Genomic DNA, 21,183 nt, shown 5'->3' with positions numbered 1-21,183 from the left:
CTTGTTAGTGCTTAGCAATTGTTCAGCACCTGTTCGCAAATGTGCCTGAACATTAAGAGGAAATGCATACGGGTGTTCAACAGAATGAAGGGTTGTTAAGATCTGCGTGAACAAGCAGGAGGAAATACAGATGTGAGTATGTAGGAGGGAAAAGACTATTACAAGGGCAATCCAATTAATGCAAATGATGCATGCAGATGTCTTTGGCTTTTTAGTACCTTTTGCTGTTTTACTCCATAGGATCTGCATGCTAGGGGCAAAGGATGGGAGCTCTGTCTTCCTTTGCATGGCAGCAGGACTCTCAAACCTTAAAATCCTACCTCTGCCAGCAAAGAGGAGACACCTTCTCTTGCTTGTGCATGAATGAGCACATAGCAAAACAGCTATTGAGCCACGGGACTCACCTGGGATGTAACATAATTTTGCCTGACGTATCTGAGCTCCTGTTGACTCCTGGCACTTTACAGGAGCAATGCCAGTGCTTCAAAATTCAAATAAGATAATTGAAAGCAAGCCCTTGGCACTTTTTTTTTTTTTTTTTTTTTTTTCCTGGGGGTCAAATCCTGTTTGATTTATTTTGGTATTGACTTCTCAGGGCTATTCACCTCAAGGAAGCAGGGTTTGGGTTTGAAAAGAGATATTCTTTCAGCTACATATTGATCCCTGGAGCTGGCTCTAGTCCATCCTTATGATGTACTCTCTGACAAAATGGCTTCTTCTCTTATCTTGGCATCTAATGTGAGTTGAATAATGACTTTAATTAAAACAAGACTTGACCACTTGGTCTTTCAGGTGAGATACATAGCAAACTCAAGTATGTGGCTTGAGCATTTTTTTCCTTTCCTCACTCCAATATGAAGTGTCCTTCTCAGGTCATGGCCCAGTAACCTTGCTCTCCTGAAGTCAGGAGGAATTTTGCCACTGATTCCAGAGAGTTCAGGACCACTACTCTAAGCCAATGGAAACTTACCCTGTTTACTCCAAAGTGTTTTGGCTCACGACTTTGATCCAATAAATAAATAAATAGAGAAATGCTCTCAGACTAACAACCTCAATTTACAAAATCTTTTCTGTCACAATCTCTGTCCATCTACAAACGCTGTTGTATCTCCAAACGCTGTCACTCAGGGGTGTTTTGTAGAAAAATACTCTGCAATGAAGTGGCACGGCCAATTTAATTTGTCTGTTTGTGCTTTTATTTTTTTTATTGACTTACAGAGAAGCTGCTGACCTACGAGCTCATAGCTGTTTTCACCTTTTTTTCATGTTTACTATGGTATAGGTATTAGGTACTTGCATGGAAATTCATAGTCTGCCGGTAAACTTAATACAGTAGATATGTAAGATACTTTTATGCTGTCTTCAACATTTTTCCTACTTTCTGTAAAATGCATTATGCTTTTTTCTGCTCTGGCACATTTTGCTTAGATGTTCAGCGTGGGTTTTTACTGAGGAAAAAAGGAAAGGCATCCAAACACCTCTGTGCATAGAATTTCTTTTTAAATTTAGAGTGCACAAATAAAGACTAAATTTCCTATCCAGGATTTCGTATACATAGTTTTCTGCCCATTGAGATGGTTGTGAATACATATTTGGCAAGAAAAGTCAGGCAGCCCTCCAGCTGTGTTTGAAGTACTTGTGGAACAAAAACACGCACGGCAAAGTAACATTGCCAAGTCAACCTCTTAAAAATTAAGTGTATATTTGTATACTGTCCTCTTTTTGTTTTCTGTCATGGGAAACCAGTTTGGAGGCCTAAATTGCATTGCTAACTTTGTTGAAGGTTTCCCACTTAATCATTTGGTAACATCTTGTCTATAAGGATGTAACCATGTAAACGTGTCCATATTGAATCAGAGCAAGATGCCCTCTGTATAGTTAGTTACAGATACTGGATGGGCAAGCAGGGTAGTTCTACAAGCTTGCCATTGTAATATTTTCACTTGTTTTGCTACATCTCAGTAGCTCTGATACTGCATAACTTTACATCAATATCTGTAATTTAGTCCCTTCTCCTAGTTAGGTGTTGAATATTTTTGGCATCATCTGTCAAACTTAGTAAAATTAAAATCAAACAAAACCCAGCACCCTTTTCCATAGTAGTGTTAATTTACAAGGTGCTTAACAAACAGAGATAAGAGCCATTCAGGACTCTACTCTGTGTAAGACAGACAAATGCAAGATGAAGCACTTGAAGGCAGTTCAGAAAGTGAGAATGTGGAAATGAGTTGTGCAAAGAGAAGAGTATCATGAAGTGGGGTTTCTGAGCAAGGGTTTAGGAGGCGACTGGAGGAAAACAGTCCAGTACAAGGAGCCCAGGGTCCTGGGGAAATGTGCTTGCCATCTATTTGAAGAGCAGTGACTTTTTCTTTATACACCTGATGTTTTATTTTGCTCTCCATCACTTATCCTTGCAATTATTAGGCCAGCACCAAGTCAAGCAAGGGACATGCGAGGTTGTGGCAGTGCATCGTTGCTGCAATAAGAACCGGATTGAGGAACGATCGCAAACAGTCAAGTGCTCCTGCTTCCCGGGGCAGGTGGCTGGGACAACGCGGGCTCAGCCCTCGTGTGTGGAAGGTAAGCAGCCTCCTGCTCACCCACAGCTCCTAAGTTTGTTCTCCTTGATGGTTTGACTCCCCACTGCCTCAAAAGCATAATCCTTCCTTTTGTTAATTTTGAAAACATCGCTGTGCATTGATTATAATGAGTCTGTGCATAAATCCGGGTGTAATTAATCCTCTTAATATATGTACTCATCCATTTCATGTCTGTGCCAATAAAACTTCTTAATTTTTTTTTTTTTTTTTTTTTTCACACAAGAATTCTACTTTAAGACTGTTCTGGAAACAGCAGAAATAAAAGACTTCAATTAATGATATTAACCCTTATACTACTTTTCTGAAAGAGTGGTCAGGCACTGGAATGGGCTGCCCAGGAAGGTGGTGGAGTCACCTAGCCTGGAGGTGTTCAAGATACGGTTGGATTTTGTGTTGAAGGACATGGCTTAGTGAGTACTATTGGTGATAGGAGGATGGTTGGACTGGATGATCTTAAAGATATTTTCCAACCTTGGTGATTCTGTGATTCCAGTTACCTTTAGACCTAGTAACTTGGCTGGAAAGTCACTGGATAATAAATGCAGCCCTAAGAGTGAGCATGTAGACAATGCTGGGACATCTGATTGTGAAAGCTGTTTTCCAGATGGATGACTCACCATTTTATGTGCTGAATGGTCTCTTAACGCTGGACATCAGTGCTATAATGGTGTCCCACCTCTACTGGATTGTGTACATTGTAACTCCAAATGAGTTGGAGTTGGTAGACCAGAGCAGAGCATTTTTGTTTTTCTGTATGAAACTACAACCTTATGAGTTAAATATAAAACAAAAGACTCAAAAACATTTTTTCTAAACTTTCAGAGCTATTTAGTTCTAGAAATAAAACTAAATACGTGCAGTATGTCTTTTTTTTTTCTTTTTTGTTTTCCACTTCTTATTAAAGAAAACATTTTAAATTTTTTTTAAAAAGGCTATTCAGACTTTACATGCCTTGTAATCTGGGAGCATAATAAGCTTTAACTGTACAATTTGTTAAGTAGTTTTCTCTTCAAAGGAGAAATAACCTCTGTTTTCAGGTGATACAACAAACAGAAATACTTTTCAATATGACAGATAATAAAAGTCAGTCAGTGTTCTAAACTTGCCTAAGGATTGCAAAGGTGACACTACATTCCATGATAGAAAGACATAAATGTATGATATGATAGAAACTTAATTCAGTCTGTCAGTACAAGTAGTTGCTGAAAGAATTTAGTGGCTGTTTGTTACCTTCAAGGATAGCTGAAATTAAATAAGACAGAATATTATCAATGTGAGGTTTTGGTTCCTAAAGTGGAAGTCTTTGATTCCTCCTCATTTCTTAGGGTAATGCTTTAACATGCTTCACTTTTTGGTTTCTTTTCCCTGCAAGAATCTGAGCCTGCAGTGTTTTTTCTGTTGCTGTAGCACAGAAATTATAACTATTTTTACTCAGCCTCAGGATTAAATGTGCTTTTCCCCACTCTGTACACAGCCTCCAGTTGGCTTCTATGCTGTGGAAGCCAGAAATCTTTTCTGGAAAAAAAAACAAAAATGAAACAAACAGCAAACAAACAAACAAACAAACAAAAAACCCTCTTGAATTCGCATACTTCAGGCTGATACAGAGGTTTTGTTTTCTTTTCTAACACCTCTTTGCCAAACAGAAGGATATTTGATTTGCCTCTGAATTTAAAGGGAAGGACATGCTTGAATTACAATTTTTCTAACCAAAAGAAAACATTTTGTAGGGCAATTGTCTTACAGCAGTATTATAAAGTATTTCGTTTGAACTTCAGACCTTATCCAGTAGTAATCACTATTTGCATTAGAGTAGCAATTATCTCTGTGCTTATGAACATACATGGCACACATGGGTGCTGCCTGCAGTTCCTTCCTCACATTACATACTTGTTAGATTGTGCTCAGATAAAAAGAGGAAATATGGCACTTCACATTCACTGAATGTATTCATTAGGTGCCACCCACTGGTTGTGTCAGACGATGTGATTTTTGGTCATACACACAGATGCTTTTACAGATTGAAATCTTGATTTTAAAGAAGTCTAGTGCTTAGTAATGTTTATTAAAAATGTTTTCTAAATCCAAGTACAACATATATACCTATAAACATGTTCTATTTGGACCTTAGCCTCTTCAACGCATGTTCAAAAAGGAAATAACTGAGAAAGTCATGGTGGAGAACAATAATAAGCAGGGTGAAATCATCCAAATGCGAACACTGACTGAACTTTTCAGGTTTTGTGTATTTTAACCATTACCATCAATGAAGAGATTACTGGAAGAGGGTGAACGGGCTCATGTTTTATGTTCAACACTGAGTGGCAACCTTAAAATAAAGCTATTGGAATTTTTCTTTCTTGGCCAAACAAATGGTTGGTTACATGATTACATAATTACAATTAATTAATTTGATATCTATTTGATGATTTTAAAGAAGTCTGCTGCTTCTTGCTCTTCCTAAATGAAGGTCTGGTTTCTGTTTTAGTGTTTACAATCCAGGCAGCACAGTGAGCTGGCTCTAATGTTCATTTCAGCCAGGCTGGCAAATCACTGATTGTAGCTCATCCACAAGAACTTAAAGACACTGCAGCAAATAGATTTTCTCAGAGTATGGAAGGCAGTTAAGATGTGGGATTTCAGCAATTTCTAGACAAACTGTACTTGCTGTTCTGTTCTGGAATAGAACTTCACATTTGAGTAGCCTTCAGCTATATATATATATATATATATATATATATATATGTTTTGGTTTTTTTTTCCACAGAAAATTGTAACAATTAAAATAAGCTCCATCTGAAATCTGTACTTCTGGTTTTGGTACTTTATAGATGTTATTTTTCTTTCCCCTTGATTTTCTTACTCTTTCAGCATATGGGTTTTCAGACCCAACTCCCACAGGATTTCAGTGACAGATTTTTTGATTAATTTGGGTGGAGGTAGAATCTAGTTCATCAAACACAGCTCCTTGTTGATAGGTATTGGGCATTGTGCCCTTTTGCATAAACAGGCCATAAAAAAGGTTTATAAAGCCTGTCATTATTGTTTTTAGGATGTAGTCATAGGCCAGCTGGATATTTGGATCTTGAAATAGCTTGACAGATGATGAAGAACTTTACACAAGGTCAGATTAAACCAGCACTTTATTAAAGCAGTACTGTATGTTAAGGCTAAACTGTGCTTGGAGAAGTAGAGCACAGCATACCAATACTCAGAGCTACCAGAATTTGGGAAAGCCTCCTGTTTGAGGGAAGTCAGACTGGGTGTCTATATGATTACATTTAGACATAGATCTCCACAAGTGACATATTTTTTTCCTCATGATATACGATAAGGAGGAAACAAAGGTACTTTGAGTTGTAGAAAAAATATAAATATCTGGATAAATTTCCAGGAAAATAATGTGTTAAAATTGTACAGGAAGGAATATAAAAATATTTAGATTTTATGAATACACTAAGTGAAACTTTTAAGTGCCTTGAGTGCTACGAGCCATTCCTTTTCAGTGTGGTATGATAATACCCACATCGTTGTGGGCCCTAACTAACATTTATAGAGTGCTTTGCAATTCTACAGTGTCATTCTTCCCAGAAACTTTAAACACCGGTAGCAGCAGAAGTCAGATTAGTTCATTTAAAAGAAGGATATAAAGGCTAAAGTCAGTGTTATAGTCTGGGATATTCAATAGGGTTTCACAAGCATAGTAAAATCGCTTGTGGTAGCCTAAATGAGAGTATAAAGCTGGAAGCCTTTGGGTCAGGGTATTTCTGTAATCCCTTGTCCACATTGACATGCTCATTAACTTTCTTCTCTCTCAGATAATTGTATTTTGGATGTAGCTAACAAAAAGCTCTAATCTGTGTATTTGAACTTAGTTCTGAAAGCTATTGGCAAGTATTGGCAAACAAGAAAAGCAAGGCTATTGCTTCTGTACACAGGCACACCTCGTTTTTCTGTATTTTTTCTTCTTTTTTTCCCACCTTTCAGACACAGGCTAACTTGCTGCTTTGAGAAATGTTGCTGTAGATGAAATGAGCCACTAAACTCAGGAAAAAAATACGACCACAAGTAGTTAAATACACAGAGAAAACATCCCATACAGCCTGTGTATCCTGCCTTGAGTTGTGGCTATACTACTTGATTGCAGCTGTAGAAAATGTTGCTTAACAAAGGTCAACTCATTCTTCTGTCAGTGATCAACAATTACATTTAAAATAGTCATAATGAGATTTCGTTTTTCTCCATTTTCTTTGTGGAATTTGTGGAATGGAGTAAGCAATTCTAGGTTGTCTAGCAGCTACTGCCAAGAAGATAAAACATTAATAACTTTTGTTTGGAGAGAAGTGAAGTGCTTTAAATGTCTCTGAGTAAATCATCAGTACCCAAATCATTTTCCATCCAGCCAAGTCTGGTAGAACTAGAATTTATGAGGAAAAGCATTCGGATTCAAGGTCTAAATAATTAAAGGTTTTCTATAGGGTCAAAGAAACACAGTGAAGAAAAAGTACGGTTCAGGCTGAAAGCCAACTGGATTACAGACCGAAAGGAAGAGACCATAAAGAAACAAGAAAACAAAACAAAACAAAAAATCAATCAATACATGGCAAATAGATAAGATTTCCTTCTCACTGTATTTGGATGTATTTCAGGATACTTGATAACTCAAAAGGATGCTAATGCTGTGTCAGTATTCAAAGAAGAAAAGGAAATATACAATAGAATGAATAGTCAGCTGAAAATTTATATGGAAAGCTTAATCCAGTGAGGTAGGAAAGACATCTGTATTTGTCATGACTACAGATAACATGGATTTGTTTAAGCAGAATATGAAGTAATCATTAAATAAACTTTTTGTAATCCCTTCAACTGACTTGAAAGCAAATATTGACCAAAAAAGAAAGAATGGATTTCATCCGGATCAAAGGAGTAACTAACGATGAGCTCAAGGCAGTCACATGGCATAGTCCTCTGTTGTGGGGAGTTGAACCTGTTTGAAAAAACTCTGTGTTAATAAAGACAAATGCATTGCATCAAGAAACTGAAGAAGTTGAATCAGCTCAGCTTATCAGGCAGAAGATTGAAAAGTGACTTGATTGCAGCGCGTTCAATGCCTTCACAGGGAGAAAATGATGGTTACTAACAGATGCTGTAAAGTAGAAGAAAGTGCAGAAGAGGTTTAAGGAGGGAAAAAAAAAAAAAGCAAAGCTGTATGTTTCATGCTGAGATTGTTTAATTGTTGTGAAAAATGTCAATGGGAGAAGTAACTTTCTTCACCTGTGCCAGAATGGCTTGGAAGACAATGTAACTGAACACAACTGAGGGCACAACACAGTGAATTGCATAAGGCAAGACAAGATGATGTATTGGTACCTTTTGGCCTTAATCTCTGTGAATCTACTGTTTCCATGGAGTTGCATCATCCAGGGAACGATGTCAGCAGAAGATTTATTTCTAGTAGGGTAACCACCAGCAAATTGACTGGCAAATGTCAAACTAAAGTAGTCTCCTTTCCTTTCATTAGGGTGGTTGTGTATGAGTGTGACACAGCTGCTCTTGTTTCCTAGAAAAGTCATCTGCTGAAACCTCTCCAAGAGTGCCTCAATCTGGAAACTGGAAACTTTTATGTCCTATGGAATCACATGGTTGCAAGGACAGCAATAGTTAAACAGCTCTCACTCTGAAGATAAACCTAAGTGACTGATGGAGAATTTTAATAGACTAATCTCAGGAGTGTGTTTGACACAAACAGCCACAGCCATTTAGGATATATAGCCTGCATAGTGGACATTAGAACTACTAAGAGACTGGACATAAAATGGATATAAGAATTAGTGCAGTGCTACAGCAAAGGACTAGGGATTTGCTGAAAGTTAATAGAATGAGACCTGCATTAGGGATTTCAAAGTGTTTCCATTAATCAGAGGAAAGATGTCTGCACAGAATAGAAATCAAATTGGAGAAGGGTAAGAGTCATTTTCTCTGAAAGTGTCTAAACAAAAGACGAACAGAAGGTGAACTAGGCAGAGCTTGTTTGAGTTAGATTGACTCCACAACGTTTCCTTCTCATATCTCTGCTTATTTTAATGGAAGATGGTACTGCTGGAAGTGATGGGCCTGATTCACTGCTTTTGTACACGGCCCACATTTCATGAACCAGGAAGGTATGTGGTGATAGTGGTATAAATATGAAAGCGGGCTCACTTGTCTGAGTGCAGGCAAGCTCTTATGTCAATGCATCCATGCTCACAACAGCACACTGCAGAGCTGTGTAATGTGGTAGCCAGGCCTCCCAGCAGGGCTTGCTGGCTCTGAATGTCATCTCTGTAAATGCAGCTAGCTTACTACCAGGATCTCGTGCAGACATCCCTGCAGATGCCCTCAGTCTTCTCGAGTCTCACCTTCTAGAGTAGGTTACATTTAACAGAAATTAATGTAATTATTCAATTTTTCTCTTAAAAAGTAGCAAAGATATGAAATAAACTGCTGGACCGTTTATCTGGAGTGGAAGTGATCCCTCACCTCTTAGGGAAGCTAACCAGGTTTCATCCATTTCATCAGCAATCAGTCAGAATCAAAGCAAATTATCTAGGATGCAAATAGCTGGTGACAGGAATCATGCGTTCATTTTATAATGTTAGGAGAGTGAAAGAATCATTTATAGAAGCTAAACTGGTGTTTCAGAAATGCATTTTTCATAGTGCTCTTCACGTAGCCCTAGAATGAAAGCACAAAACAAAAGTAATTGAATGAGCATTTCTGCAATATTCCTATGTCAGTTTGCTTGCTTGTCACCCTAATTTGAAGGTTGCAGAGATATGAATCTACCTTGAAATTAGAAGGAAAAAGAAGTGCTTTACAACAATTAGACTAAATTATTTTTGTTCATCTCTTTTGGATGTACTTTACTGTAAAGCATATTTTGTGCACAGAGTAGAATAATGCAGACTAACTACATCAGCATTCCCAACCATTTTTTATTTTGAAATCCAGTTTAGTTTGTGTATGATTACAAACCGATACTTTTCAAAATCACTTTTTCTGGGATTGGATGAATCCTGTGAACAATGCAAAACTGAGAAATGCATGCAGAAGTTTGCATTAGTTTTTGGGAAAGTGTATCTGTTACCAGCAGTATTAAAAAGTCACGACTACGGGTATAAAAATAGCGAGTGGGAGCTTATTAACAAAAATTGGCTTAAGGGTAGAAAATTAATAAATTTGCACAGTTAGTGTGCTACTGAAGCCTTGCCAGACATTTTGCAAAACTGGCAGTGTAACTGCAAGTAGATTTTCAGTTAATAATCTAATGCTTTTCAATGGTTTTCATGTCCTTATTTGCGCTACCTACTGACAGACTTCACATGCTTACTTCTATGCAGTTCTATTTTCTTACCCAGTGGAGGGAGAAACTGCCATTTCTTTGTCCAGTCTCGCATATGCATATCTGAATTAAACAAAAAGCCTTAGTTTCCTACTGCCTTACAGCAGGTTCTTTGCTAAGGCACATAAATGAAGGGAGTATGCAACTTCTGTAGTCAGTAGAGGAGCAGAGGCACTTCCAGAGGTTAGGTCACTCTCTGTTAGCATTGGTCTCTATGCCATTTATTCTTCTGTGTGCTGGTGAACTTTTTTAGCCATATCTGCAGCTCAAACATGATCAGTGTGTTAAGCTTCTAAAACAGTAACTGTGGGTTCTACCTTTTGTAATCAAACAACTGAACAACCCACGGGCAACCTACTTACAAAAAACAACAGTATTAAGAAACGATTGTGTTCTGTTTCTCTTTCCCATTTCTTTTTCAAGCTTCTATTGTCCTGCAGAAGTGGTGGTGTCATATGAACCCCTGTTTGGATGGAGAGGACTGTAAGGTGCTACCAGACTACTCAGGGTGGTCTTGCAGCAGTGGAAATAAAGTCAAAACCACAAAGGCAAGTACAGAAATCACCTATTTTAATATAGATAGAAGTCTGTTGGTGGCATTTGCTAATTTTGTAGCATTCGTGGTTGTGAGCACCAGTGCTAGACTCCTCAGTATTCTGGAAAGAGTGATTAATGCAATTGTTCTCAGACAGGAAAATGCTGGGTAAGAACTGCCCTTTTGCTCCCAGCCTAGTTGAGTTATTGGATGTTGGAGTCAAACCAAAGAAACGATTCAGATGTGACTGTTGTAGTGTTCCAGGATCAGTTCTTCTATTTGCATACTGATTACATAGATCCAGGGTGTAAAATTATCTAAAGTTATATTCTTGCACTACTGCAAAGCCCTTTTAGTTTTGGAATGAAGTAGCTAACCTTTGGAGTTGAGAATTTGTACTGACGTCACTGGAACTGTGGGACACTGAGCACCAGTGGAAATCAAGCTGGTTCCAATAATTTCTAATTACAGGCCATCGTGGAGACAGCCTGTTTTTAAAATAAGCTTTTCTCTGCCATCTATTTCTTAATTAATGGCCAGCAGAAAGAAAATATCATGTTCTCTGTCTACTTAACAATCTGAAGTGAGTTCAGTGCACTGAAGTTCAACAAGTAATAGTGAACAGCATGTCTAAATATATCATAAAACATGAGCTTTCACCAGGCTATAGCAGCAAAGACATATGCTTAGCTTTTTCCTTTACAGCCTCTTCTGAATGGAAATGAATATTGTTGATTAGGTAACAGTCTGAATTAATAAGCAAACACTGACATCAGATGCTGTTTAACAATTGCAGTTTTAAGGAGAAAAACACGTTCTAATTCAGGATGAAGGAGAAAATTAGTTTTGGGCAGCTGTGGAGTGAGTTCAGTGGTCCAGAGCCCAGCCATACACTTACCATGATGGCAAATTCTTTGGAGAAATCTGACCAGAAAAATATGAAAAACACTATTTCTCTTTTAAAGATCACAGAATGGTTTAGGTTGGAAGGGAAACCTGGAGGTCATCAGGTCCAATGCCACTGCTCAGTCAGAGGAATTACTGAAAGGTACAGACTACCCTCAGCGTTTGAAGTTTTTCTTGACTTCATTGACTTCAGCTGCTCATATGTAAATAAGGGATAGTGTGGTGTGGTGGCATTAGACAGAATGGTGAGACAGGACAAGTAAGGATTGAATAAGATAATGACATCTATGGCATTGACAGCTGGAGCATCAGGTCTTCATTCATGTTGCTGTCTTTTCCTTCGGTGTGCAGTTGCCTTTCAGTTCAGTGAGGTCAACTGACCCCAAGACATATAATATAGCCTGTACTTACAACTCTTGCTCTTAAACAGTGAAAAGAGGAAGCCTGACTCAGTGGGAGTTTACTAATAGAAGGGCAAAGTTGGCATGGATCATTTATTTTATTATCCATGACAAAAAATGCAACCGGCAAGCTACAGAATATAGCAATGCATTCTGATGAGTTCAGAGATGTCTTTATAAAGCTGGAGTGGGACAAATCATCCTGCCTGCAATTAGACCTGTGCAAATTCGTCAAGTCTGGTGAGTTTGTGTGAGTCTAACAGAGGGCATAATGTAGCAATATGAGAGCAAATGATATTTCATTAAACTTGTCCTCTACTTTGCTGGGATGTGCAGTGATGTTTTTTGCATTGATTTTTATACCATAGGAGATTAAGGGATATTTAATTGAAAGGATAAGCAAACAACTGGCACGTATACTTAGATGTGAATTGTTCTACAACATTACTGATATGAGAGCTGCCCATTTTTTGTCTTGCATGACTTTGCTTTTCTTTTGCTGTCCTTTGTTATTTTAGACTTACAAATATTAAAGTAGGGCTGTGCTTCATTGTGGATGTGCATAGTGGCAGCATAAGGGAGATCCTAGTTCTACAACAACAGAAATATAGATATGAATAACAAAGTTAATGGTTATACATCTTATTGAGAGGAGTCCTAAACTTTACTAGTTATTGGCCGTGTTAGAGAAGGGAACAGGTGAGTAGCAGGCTACCTTAAAGAGCACATCCATGTTTCCTCTGTATACGTTTTGCATTGCTCATGGGTGATTATCTACTAAGGTACAGTCATTGCACAAATATAATGAATAAAGGTAACTCCAGATTCTGAACAGAAGCTTGTGGCACATACAATGTTGAACTGGAAAGAGAGTGGAAAGGAACGGATGGAAAAACCCTTTATTAGAGGAAAAGGTGTGAGGTAACTTTTTTATTATTTTAAAAATGATCAAAATAATTGTCCACACTCAACTCAATCTGCAGAATATGAATTAAGTGCATTATTAAAACTCAGCACAAGTAAAGGACTGCCCTATGACCAGTAGTCCAAACTATACAGCACCCGTGTAGCTCAGTGCTGGGATACTTAAATAGGAAACACACAGCAAAACCTTTGTGGGCAGTTATAGAAAATGTACCCACATATGAAATGCTTTCAGTTTGTAGTAGGCTTACATCTAAAACATGAGAGTTGAGATCCATTCGATACTAATTTTTTTTTCTATGTTATGTAGCAAAGATGATCTCATTACCATTTAAATTTCTAATCAATTTTTAAAGCCTACTAACACCTTGGGATCAGTGCTAGTTGGGATAGCGAGTTCCTCAGGTTAATTACACACCAAGAGAGGAAATGCCAAGTAATCACTTTTAAGTCTTCTATCTTATTCGAAAATATTAGAGTGACTTGAAGTGTATGAAGCATGGAGAGACTCCTGATGCTACTCTGTGTTTAGATGTATAGGTGGTAGCTGAGTGGGACATCTAAATACATGGAAAGCTAAAGGGCTTGTATTTAAACCAGTTACTGTGGGGAGGAAAATAAGAACTGTGCTATGTGTTTGTTAAGCTTTATAACATGTCCAGATGCTACAGAGCAGAGCTGACCAAAATTCCTCCCTGCAGGCTGCTTTATTCTCACCCATTTGCACGGTGGTGATGCCTCTCACTGTGCAGACAAACCCACTGGGTTTGCTTAGCACTGTGTGCGTGCAATAAGGCTTGCACATACACCCCTAACACACCTGATGGAGTGTGCATAGTGCAATAAAGTGAAGACCATGGGATCCTGTGGAGGAAGTGCTATCCAGAAGTGACTGCAGTTGCAACAGCAGTTTGTCCACACTGCACATGACGTTCTCTCTGATCTGTGCATCCCTTCCATTAGATGTGCTGCTGGGAATGGGCACTTTGCATGAATGGTTCTTGGGGATGTAAGTGGTACACTGGTTCTGTAGACATTGGTGTTGAAACTGATGCTAAACTAAATGAAGCAGAAGAGTGATGTTCCATGTGATGTTGGTGGCTGTTTAATGGTAAACAGCCATTTCTTCATCTGCAAATCTTTGTACTTTGGATAGCAGTATAATTAATGTTTGGCTGGGGTTAGTTCATTCATGATGTGTCCTGTTTTACAATGGAGCATGTTTTATAATCCTCATTGGAAAGATTCTATGTTGGTAACTGTTTCCTCCTCTTTTATAGGTAACACGGTAGCAAAGAATAAACCTGTGGGTCCTACTGGAACAATGGTGTGTGCAACTGCATCGCTTGGCTGTTAGACAGAGACCCTATTTTGTGAGGGTGCTATTGACTTCATTCTTTGAACTTGCAAAATGACTTAGTGAAAAGAACAACTCTTCTTTCAACCGTGGCTGCAGTTCCTGAAGCTGGATTTTGCTATACAGAACAATGAATGTTTAATTTAGTGAGAAAACACAAGGAGATTTGGTTCTACCTGAAATGCACCTTGGATTCTCCAGCTTCTGCCACCTGACAGCATTTTGTAGAAGCACAAACCTGAACTTCTGCAGTACATCAAGGACAAAACTTTCTTCGTGATGCTGAGATATATAAAATTGCTCTAAAAGAGTTTAGATTATGAAATTAACCTAGGATACCATAGAAAGAAAATTCTTACGTTGGAACGATTATGGGTTTGTCTGAGGTACTTCTCACAGTACAGCAGAAAAATACAAAGCTGATCCCAGTGCTGACAGGGCAGTGTTAGTAAATAACATATTAGTGTATTTTCAGCTGTGATTTAGTAACTATCAAGGTTGTTGGAAAGTGAGAAGATGGCACTTATAAATCAGCAATGATTATAGTATGGCATACTTTGGTTATATCTCTGCAATTGAATTTATTTCCTTAGGTAGTTATAGGTACTTTAATTTTTACATTCACAAGTGATGGCAGGGAAGCATGAGGAAGAGACAAAATTGGAAAGTAGATAAAGCTTTTGCTGTCCTAAAATAAATCCATTCTCTAGGGGAATAGCAAAGTATATGTATCCCTTGCCTCTTTGAATCTAGATGTGGAAACGAATTTAGCCATTAGCTAGAAATATGCATTCAGATGCCTCAAAAAAAAAAAGATAGAAAAAAGAAAAAAAGTGAGCATGCTTGTACTGCATAAGGAGGGCTTACTGGAAGGAGGGTAATTTGTTCGGATTTTCATAGCTTTGGTTATATCCTACTAGGTAACATGCTTAAAATTCATGAGCAAAAATTCTAGATAAAAGTGAATCTTCGCTTCCAATTAGTTCTTGTTTAGACTGATTATTATAATTAAATGTCCAGTTCTTTGACAGACTGAATTTCCAAGTGATTACATTTTGTGACACATAATTGTTCCATATTATTGTAGATGCATTTCATACTGTTTTTCTTATTTGCCTGTTGCAGTTTTTTGTCATCAGTCTTCATAAATAGAACAGTAAGTAGAAGTGAAGCTGTAGCCAGGCTGATCCCCAGTATATCATTTTGGACTTAGGATGCATTACAACTGACTGAAATGCAATGATGCAGATGGATATCTTGCAGATGAACTGCCGCTGACCCAGCTACTGAACTCATTGTTATGCTTTATGTAAATATCAGGGGAACAATGTAAATCTAATTTTTATATAGCTAGAAAAGAAAAAAAAGAAAAAGAAAAAAAAAATATGTTGTATTAATTTAGATCATTGTGCATACGCTTTCAGCTTTGTGGGGAAGATACCATCAGCTGTGTGAAGCTGTTCAGAATAATGATGTTTAGCTTTTCTAGCTTTTGATTTGCTGGAGTGAGTGCAAGCTCTCAGCCAGAGAATTCCACAGAAGTTAGTGGGGGAAGGTCTGGCCCTGTGTTCTTTTTCTTCTGATTTCTCTGGTTTAGCCCACTTTTGGTTATGCATTTGATGAAGCTGGGATCATGGTGGTCATTGTACTTGGTGATAAGTAAAAAAGAAATGTTCTGCTCTATCCTCGGACAGCTAAACAGTGATTCTACCTAGCAGACTCTGCTTTCCCTAATGAGTTCTGCATTACTGGTATTTTTCCATTGTTTCTATTTCCCAATTAAGTTTTAATATTGCCTTTTCTCTTTCTATTTTTTCTGTATCTGACTATTCAAGAGTATCATCTGTGAAAGTTGTTTTTCGTTTCCTGTTTGTACAATGTTGGCCCCAAATTGTTATTTATTTATTTTGCTAATTTCTGTATATAAAAGCTTAGTAAAAACCATTGCTGAGGTGTTCTGATCTATGCGGATAAATGAGAATTTCAGAGAAAAGTTACTACTTTTCTTTTTCTGAATGTAAATACAAAGAAAAATTATTTACCAGTGTTCATATGCTAGATTTGTGGCAGAGCTGAGAATTGACTCAAACCTTATTACATCTGATTAAGCTTTTCTTGTGGGGAACATAAAAGAGGTACGTGACGTGCCTTACAACACCCACCTGGAAGGGGCATTCTGTGCCCTTGGGGAAAGGGAAAACTAGAGCATAAGTTTGATTGCATGGGATTATGAAATGCAGCCCACATGAATGACTTCCTTCCTAGATCCTCCACTGATGACAAAGATTTTGTATTTCTAAAGAATCTTTGTTCCAGAGGATCTTGGGATGATTTACAGCCTTTTCTGACTGGCTGCACAAATGCTGTAATAGATACCTGTCTCTTTTTAGAGGATTGCTGTTTCTTCTAATGCTGTTGTCTGGCACCTGACACCGGTATGGCCCTTCTGCTGAATGATTGCAAAATTAAAGCCTTTGCCAGAGGCTCTGTTAGTAAAATAGATCAGCATCCCAGATTTGTCGTGTGTTCTCTATGGAAGTGGCTTAGTTTATGCATATCTGCTTCTAGAAGAGCAGCATTTGTAAGCAGCATGCTGGCAATCTCTGATTACTTCCCACTGTTAAGCTTCTGTGAGTCTACAATGTGTGGTTCTTGTGTCCAGGTTTTTGTTCAGGACAGCATTGCCTGCTGCAATCTGGTTCAGAGATTGATCCCCTCCCTCTGTCCTAAAGCTGCCAAGTTTTGCCATATGATTTCTAACCAAAGGCTGTTGCAGACACTCACTCCTTTGGTAATATATTATTCTGATAGGCAAGCTGAGCTGATTTATGTCCTGATTATACCTATATCTCACTTAACTCTGCTTTCTTTTCCCCTAATTAGTATGACCCTGATGTATTTTCCTTCACTGAATTGACATTTCAGTAGACAAAACGCTATTCACTGCTATTCTAGGCTTGCTTCTTTTCAGCTCATACCTTCTTGTTGGTATGTTCTTACCAGTTCCACTTCAGCGTGTGACCTGGAAGTTCTGTTGCTGAACTGTTACTCTCCCAGGCTGAGGTCACAGGGTGCTGCCTGTCCCTGTGCTGAGGACTTCTGTGTGCCTCGTGGCAGAGCCACAGCTGAACGATCAGGACTGACTGAGGAGGATGTCCACCATATCCCACTTTGAACAGCAAGTGCCATTGTTCGCTGCTCAGTGAGTTCCTCACGTTGTCCTTATCTTCGTCAATTAGACAGGGAAATCTCTGTGATATCAAAATAAATATATAGAAGAAGATGTATGCTCTGATATGTAGGTCAAACTAGATTCATGGCATTTTCTTTATCTAGAAAATAAATTATCTTAATAGAAATCCTTGCCAGGTTTCTCTTGTGTGTTACAACTCTGTTAAATCCGTGATGGATTTTATTCCTTTTTCCTCTAAGTCTGTTATCTTCAAGGATTTCTGTTAGAATTGGTACCTGAAGAGAGTGAATAATTTTTTTACATTTGCTGTAATTTTTTTCAAAGGGTTAGTTCATAACAAACGTACTACAATAGAAAATGTCTTTAAAGTATAGCAGTTTGCTTGCAGACCGAGCAGCCCCTGAGCTAAGGCAGGCAAGGCTTCTGTCACAGCATGAGATGCTTCTGTATTTACTGAAATACAGATGATCCTGTCAGAAACTTTTAACTATTTAGGATAAATAATTGCCTATAAACTGTTGCAGTGTGGTTTTAAGGACTGCTTTTCACAGCACAGAGTCCCAAAGTATTGCATTGTGGCAGTAATTCTGGCAGATTCAGAATGGATCTGCTCACCTTGGGATTCGGAACGTGCTGGTTATGGAGAGCCTCTCTGAGCTCATGAGGATGTTTCTTGGTGCTAATGGCTGCAGGGAAGCTTGCTGCTTGGAAAGAAGGAACATGAGAATGGGAAACTGATTTCCCCTTCGGTGAACTTAGTTCAGAAACAAAAGCCCCTTTCCGAAACAGGATTTTTTTAGACAGGTCTAAAAGGTGGGTTATTTATCACCTAGCCAATACAAGTTTTTCATTTTAGAAGGTATCTATGGGCATGGTCAGACCACAAGTGGTTACATAGCTCTTAACAAGATATTAGCCTTAACCTGGAGTGCATACAATGCATGCTTGTAGTCTGCTTAACTAAGAAAGGTAGCTGTAACTCCTGTGAAGATTCTAGGTAGGAGTCTGTCACTTTTAAAGATGCACTAACTGTTCCATTTGTAGTTTTCTGCCTCTGCAGTAACCTGTATTGTGCCTGCCTGTAGGGACATTGGACATTTAGGGAAGTTGGACTGTCCAGCACTACTAGAGGTCACTTCTTCATGCAGGGTATGAAAGGATTTTGTCTTTGCAAGTGAAATTTTGCAGACTCTTTCCACTTAGATCTTGGTACTGAGTCATCCAAGACTTCTCAGCTAAGGAGCTGAAACTCAAATATTTTGTCTACCCACTGAAGTTATGTTTCATATCATAGCAATCTATACTGGCACAAGATTGCACAGATTAGTAAAGTTATTTACACAAAAGCTTGCAGACTTTAGGAATCTTGTATCCCTTCTCTTTAATGTATGCACTGGGTGAAGGTTTACTAAGCCCACTCACATGGCTCTTAGCTATAGAGTTCTTATTTGTGCTCTCTGTGATTCAAGGTTGTGGGTGGGTGTACTTTCTTCTTTTTTTTTTTTTTTTTTTTTTTTTTTTTTTTTTTTTTTTAATTTTAAATTGTCTTAATTTGTCTTAATTTGAATCATCAGGGAGTTTTTTTGCATAAATGCCTTCCAGCCAGGAATCTTTTTGCTCAGTCTTCTGAGGAAAGATTGTTTTGGGTGTGAAAAGAAAGCAAAGAGAGGGGCAAGCTCCATCTTATTGCAGAAATGATCTCTATGTGGAGCCAGAAGAGGTAATGTTGGTGGGATAACTTCACCTCAAGATACTTCATGTTATCTATATAGAGGATTATTACTTTATGGCATTTTCAAGAATGGTTGACCTGTAGCCTTTCTATTCCTGAGACTGAAGAGATTTGCAATAATTGGAAAAATAATTTTCCTGCACTTTAATGGAGTATCTAAAATGTCACCCATCAGCTACCACTAGAAGGAGGTGAGGAATGTTGCAACAGTGGAAAAGTAGCCTAAAAGATTATAAAAAATTGTGTATGCAATCAATTTATCTGCTGTATAATAGGATGTAGATCTGTCCAAGCTCATGCTTTGAATGACTCCAGTTTACAGAAGCACGATAATTATTTTCTTTTACTGTGTTTTTAACAAATAAGCCCATTGCTTAAAATTCACTAGAACAAGTGATTTGCAACCCTGTTTGCTTACCCTTTAAATTAATTGGCCTGAAAAGCAATCTACTACAGTGGTAAAATCAATGCAAAATACATTACTCTAAGTCCCTGCAAAATAAAATCGGTGCTTTGTAAAAAAATGCTAGCATTCGCAGGACTGGACTCTGCCCTCACTTGGTTTCATATGAAACTCTTCAAGATGATGAGTTCACACTGGCCTGGACGAATGTACAATGTTCTCTAGTCTGTCTTTTGAAAATGTGCCCAGAGACAACAGAAGGATTAACAAATCCATGTGGAATGTTGCAGGGGGGAGTAAAGGAATGGCACTGCAACTTTTCAACTAATCTTTGGCAAGGCAACTTCATTCTACTTTGGACCACTTCACAGCCTATGGGTTAGCCCTACCTCTGTAGAGAGCATAAGTATTCAATGGCTTCCGGCTGATGGCTAACATATTTATTTGTTGGAGATTGTACAGGTTGTAATACAGCTGTGCTGAGTGCCTAAATATGTATTCCAGTCCTGTGTTTCACATGCCACGAGGGCACTTGCACCCGTAGCAAAGCAGATTGATGGGGCAAGTGTGAAGGAACAGAGGAACTGAGCTTTTCTTTCACGTGGTGCTGTGCCTCTACACGTTCTTCTCTGTATATGTTCTAATCTTCTGACGGTAGGAAAATATAAACAGTCACGAAAGGGGTGTGAATTCCTGCAGGAAGGGCTAAAAATAACATTTTTTGTCACTTAAAGTATAGCAGACAAGGTAGTGTATCCCACAGGACACTAATGAGCCACCTGATACTACCAAGTGCACACCTGACCTCTTGACACATGAAGCGAAGATGACAGATGTACTGTCAAAATACAAATCTATCAACTTCATCATGTAAATCTACCCACAGATGCTTTACAGTAGGGGCCTGATGGGAAACAAACATTTTAACTTACAGAGTAACCTTGTAAACAGGAACTTTTTACAAAAGACTCAGGTTAATAATTTATGAATCGTAACAGCGTCATGAGAAAAGGATTCTTTGCATTGATTTTTGGCAGTGAATGACAAGAAAGTCAATCCCCCAGTTTCCACTGTAAAAATACCCTCACCGTTCTAGTCTTAAGGTGCATTGATATTCATAATACATTTGCATAAAATCTTGCTTCTCATCTTTTCTATTATTCATTCTGTGCCTTCTGCCTCTTTCCCTAATGTGCTTTGTTGCTCCCTTAAACACATAGATTTCTGTTCTGCAAGTGGGAAACATCTCCGACTCTGGACGCTAATTTTTGCTTTTTAATTGGGCTGGTAGAGCTTGCTACTTAGAAAAGGAATTAATATTTTTTCTTGCTTATAAGTAATTTATTGTGACCTCTTCAAATGACAGCACTTACCCTGTGTGAAGACAGTTAATTTTCGAAGATGTGACAAGCACAGTTTTTAATTAGATTTGGATAACCCTGCCAAAAATGGTCCTTTCTTTTGTGAAGGACATAAATATTTGCATTTTTTTATTACGAGGTTTTTTTTTTCTTTTCTTTTCTTCTCCCTCGCCTGAAAATTAAGCCTAGCAATAAAATAGTTTTGGAATGCTGGAGCTGATGCACAAAGAAGAAATGCTGAGCTGTTTAGAGTATCTTTCAGAACTCTGTTCATAGAACTGCACTTGTTACACAGTATGCTTATTGATGGTGAATGCTTCAATATTTTAGTTTTCATTTTAAAAAAGTTTCCTCCAAAAATATTTGCAGAGAAGCACTCTTAATGTGAAT

At 38.1% G+C, this 21,183-nt stretch overlaps 1 protein-coding gene across 2 annotated transcripts in view; it reads left to right on the top strand.

Annotated features, from left to right (window-relative positions):
- Positions 1-16,451, top strand: part of TAFA4 (TAFA chemokine like family member 4) — a 48,121-nt gene extending 31,670 nt beyond the window's left edge. For both annotated transcript variants that reach the window (XM_048958040.1, XM_048958041.1), the window contains exons 3-5: positions 2,425-2,580; positions 10,405-10,529; positions 14,028-16,451. In XM_048958040.1, coding sequence (XP_048813997.1) covers positions 2,425-2,580; positions 10,405-10,529; positions 14,028-14,039 — 293 coding nt within the window. In that variant the 3' untranslated portion in view covers positions 14,040-16,451. The remainder of the gene's footprint in view (positions 1-2,424; positions 2,581-10,404; positions 10,530-14,027) is intronic.
- The last annotated feature ends 4,732 nt before the right edge of the window (positions 16,452-21,183 follow it).

The sequence above is a fragment of the Lagopus muta genome, chromosome 11 (assembly GCF_023343835.1).
Source record: "Lagopus muta isolate bLagMut1 chromosome 11, bLagMut1 primary, whole genome shotgun sequence".
NCBI lineage: Eukaryota > Metazoa > Chordata > Aves > Galliformes > Phasianidae > Lagopus > Lagopus muta.
This window is presented reverse-complemented; position numbering and strand designations above follow the sequence as displayed.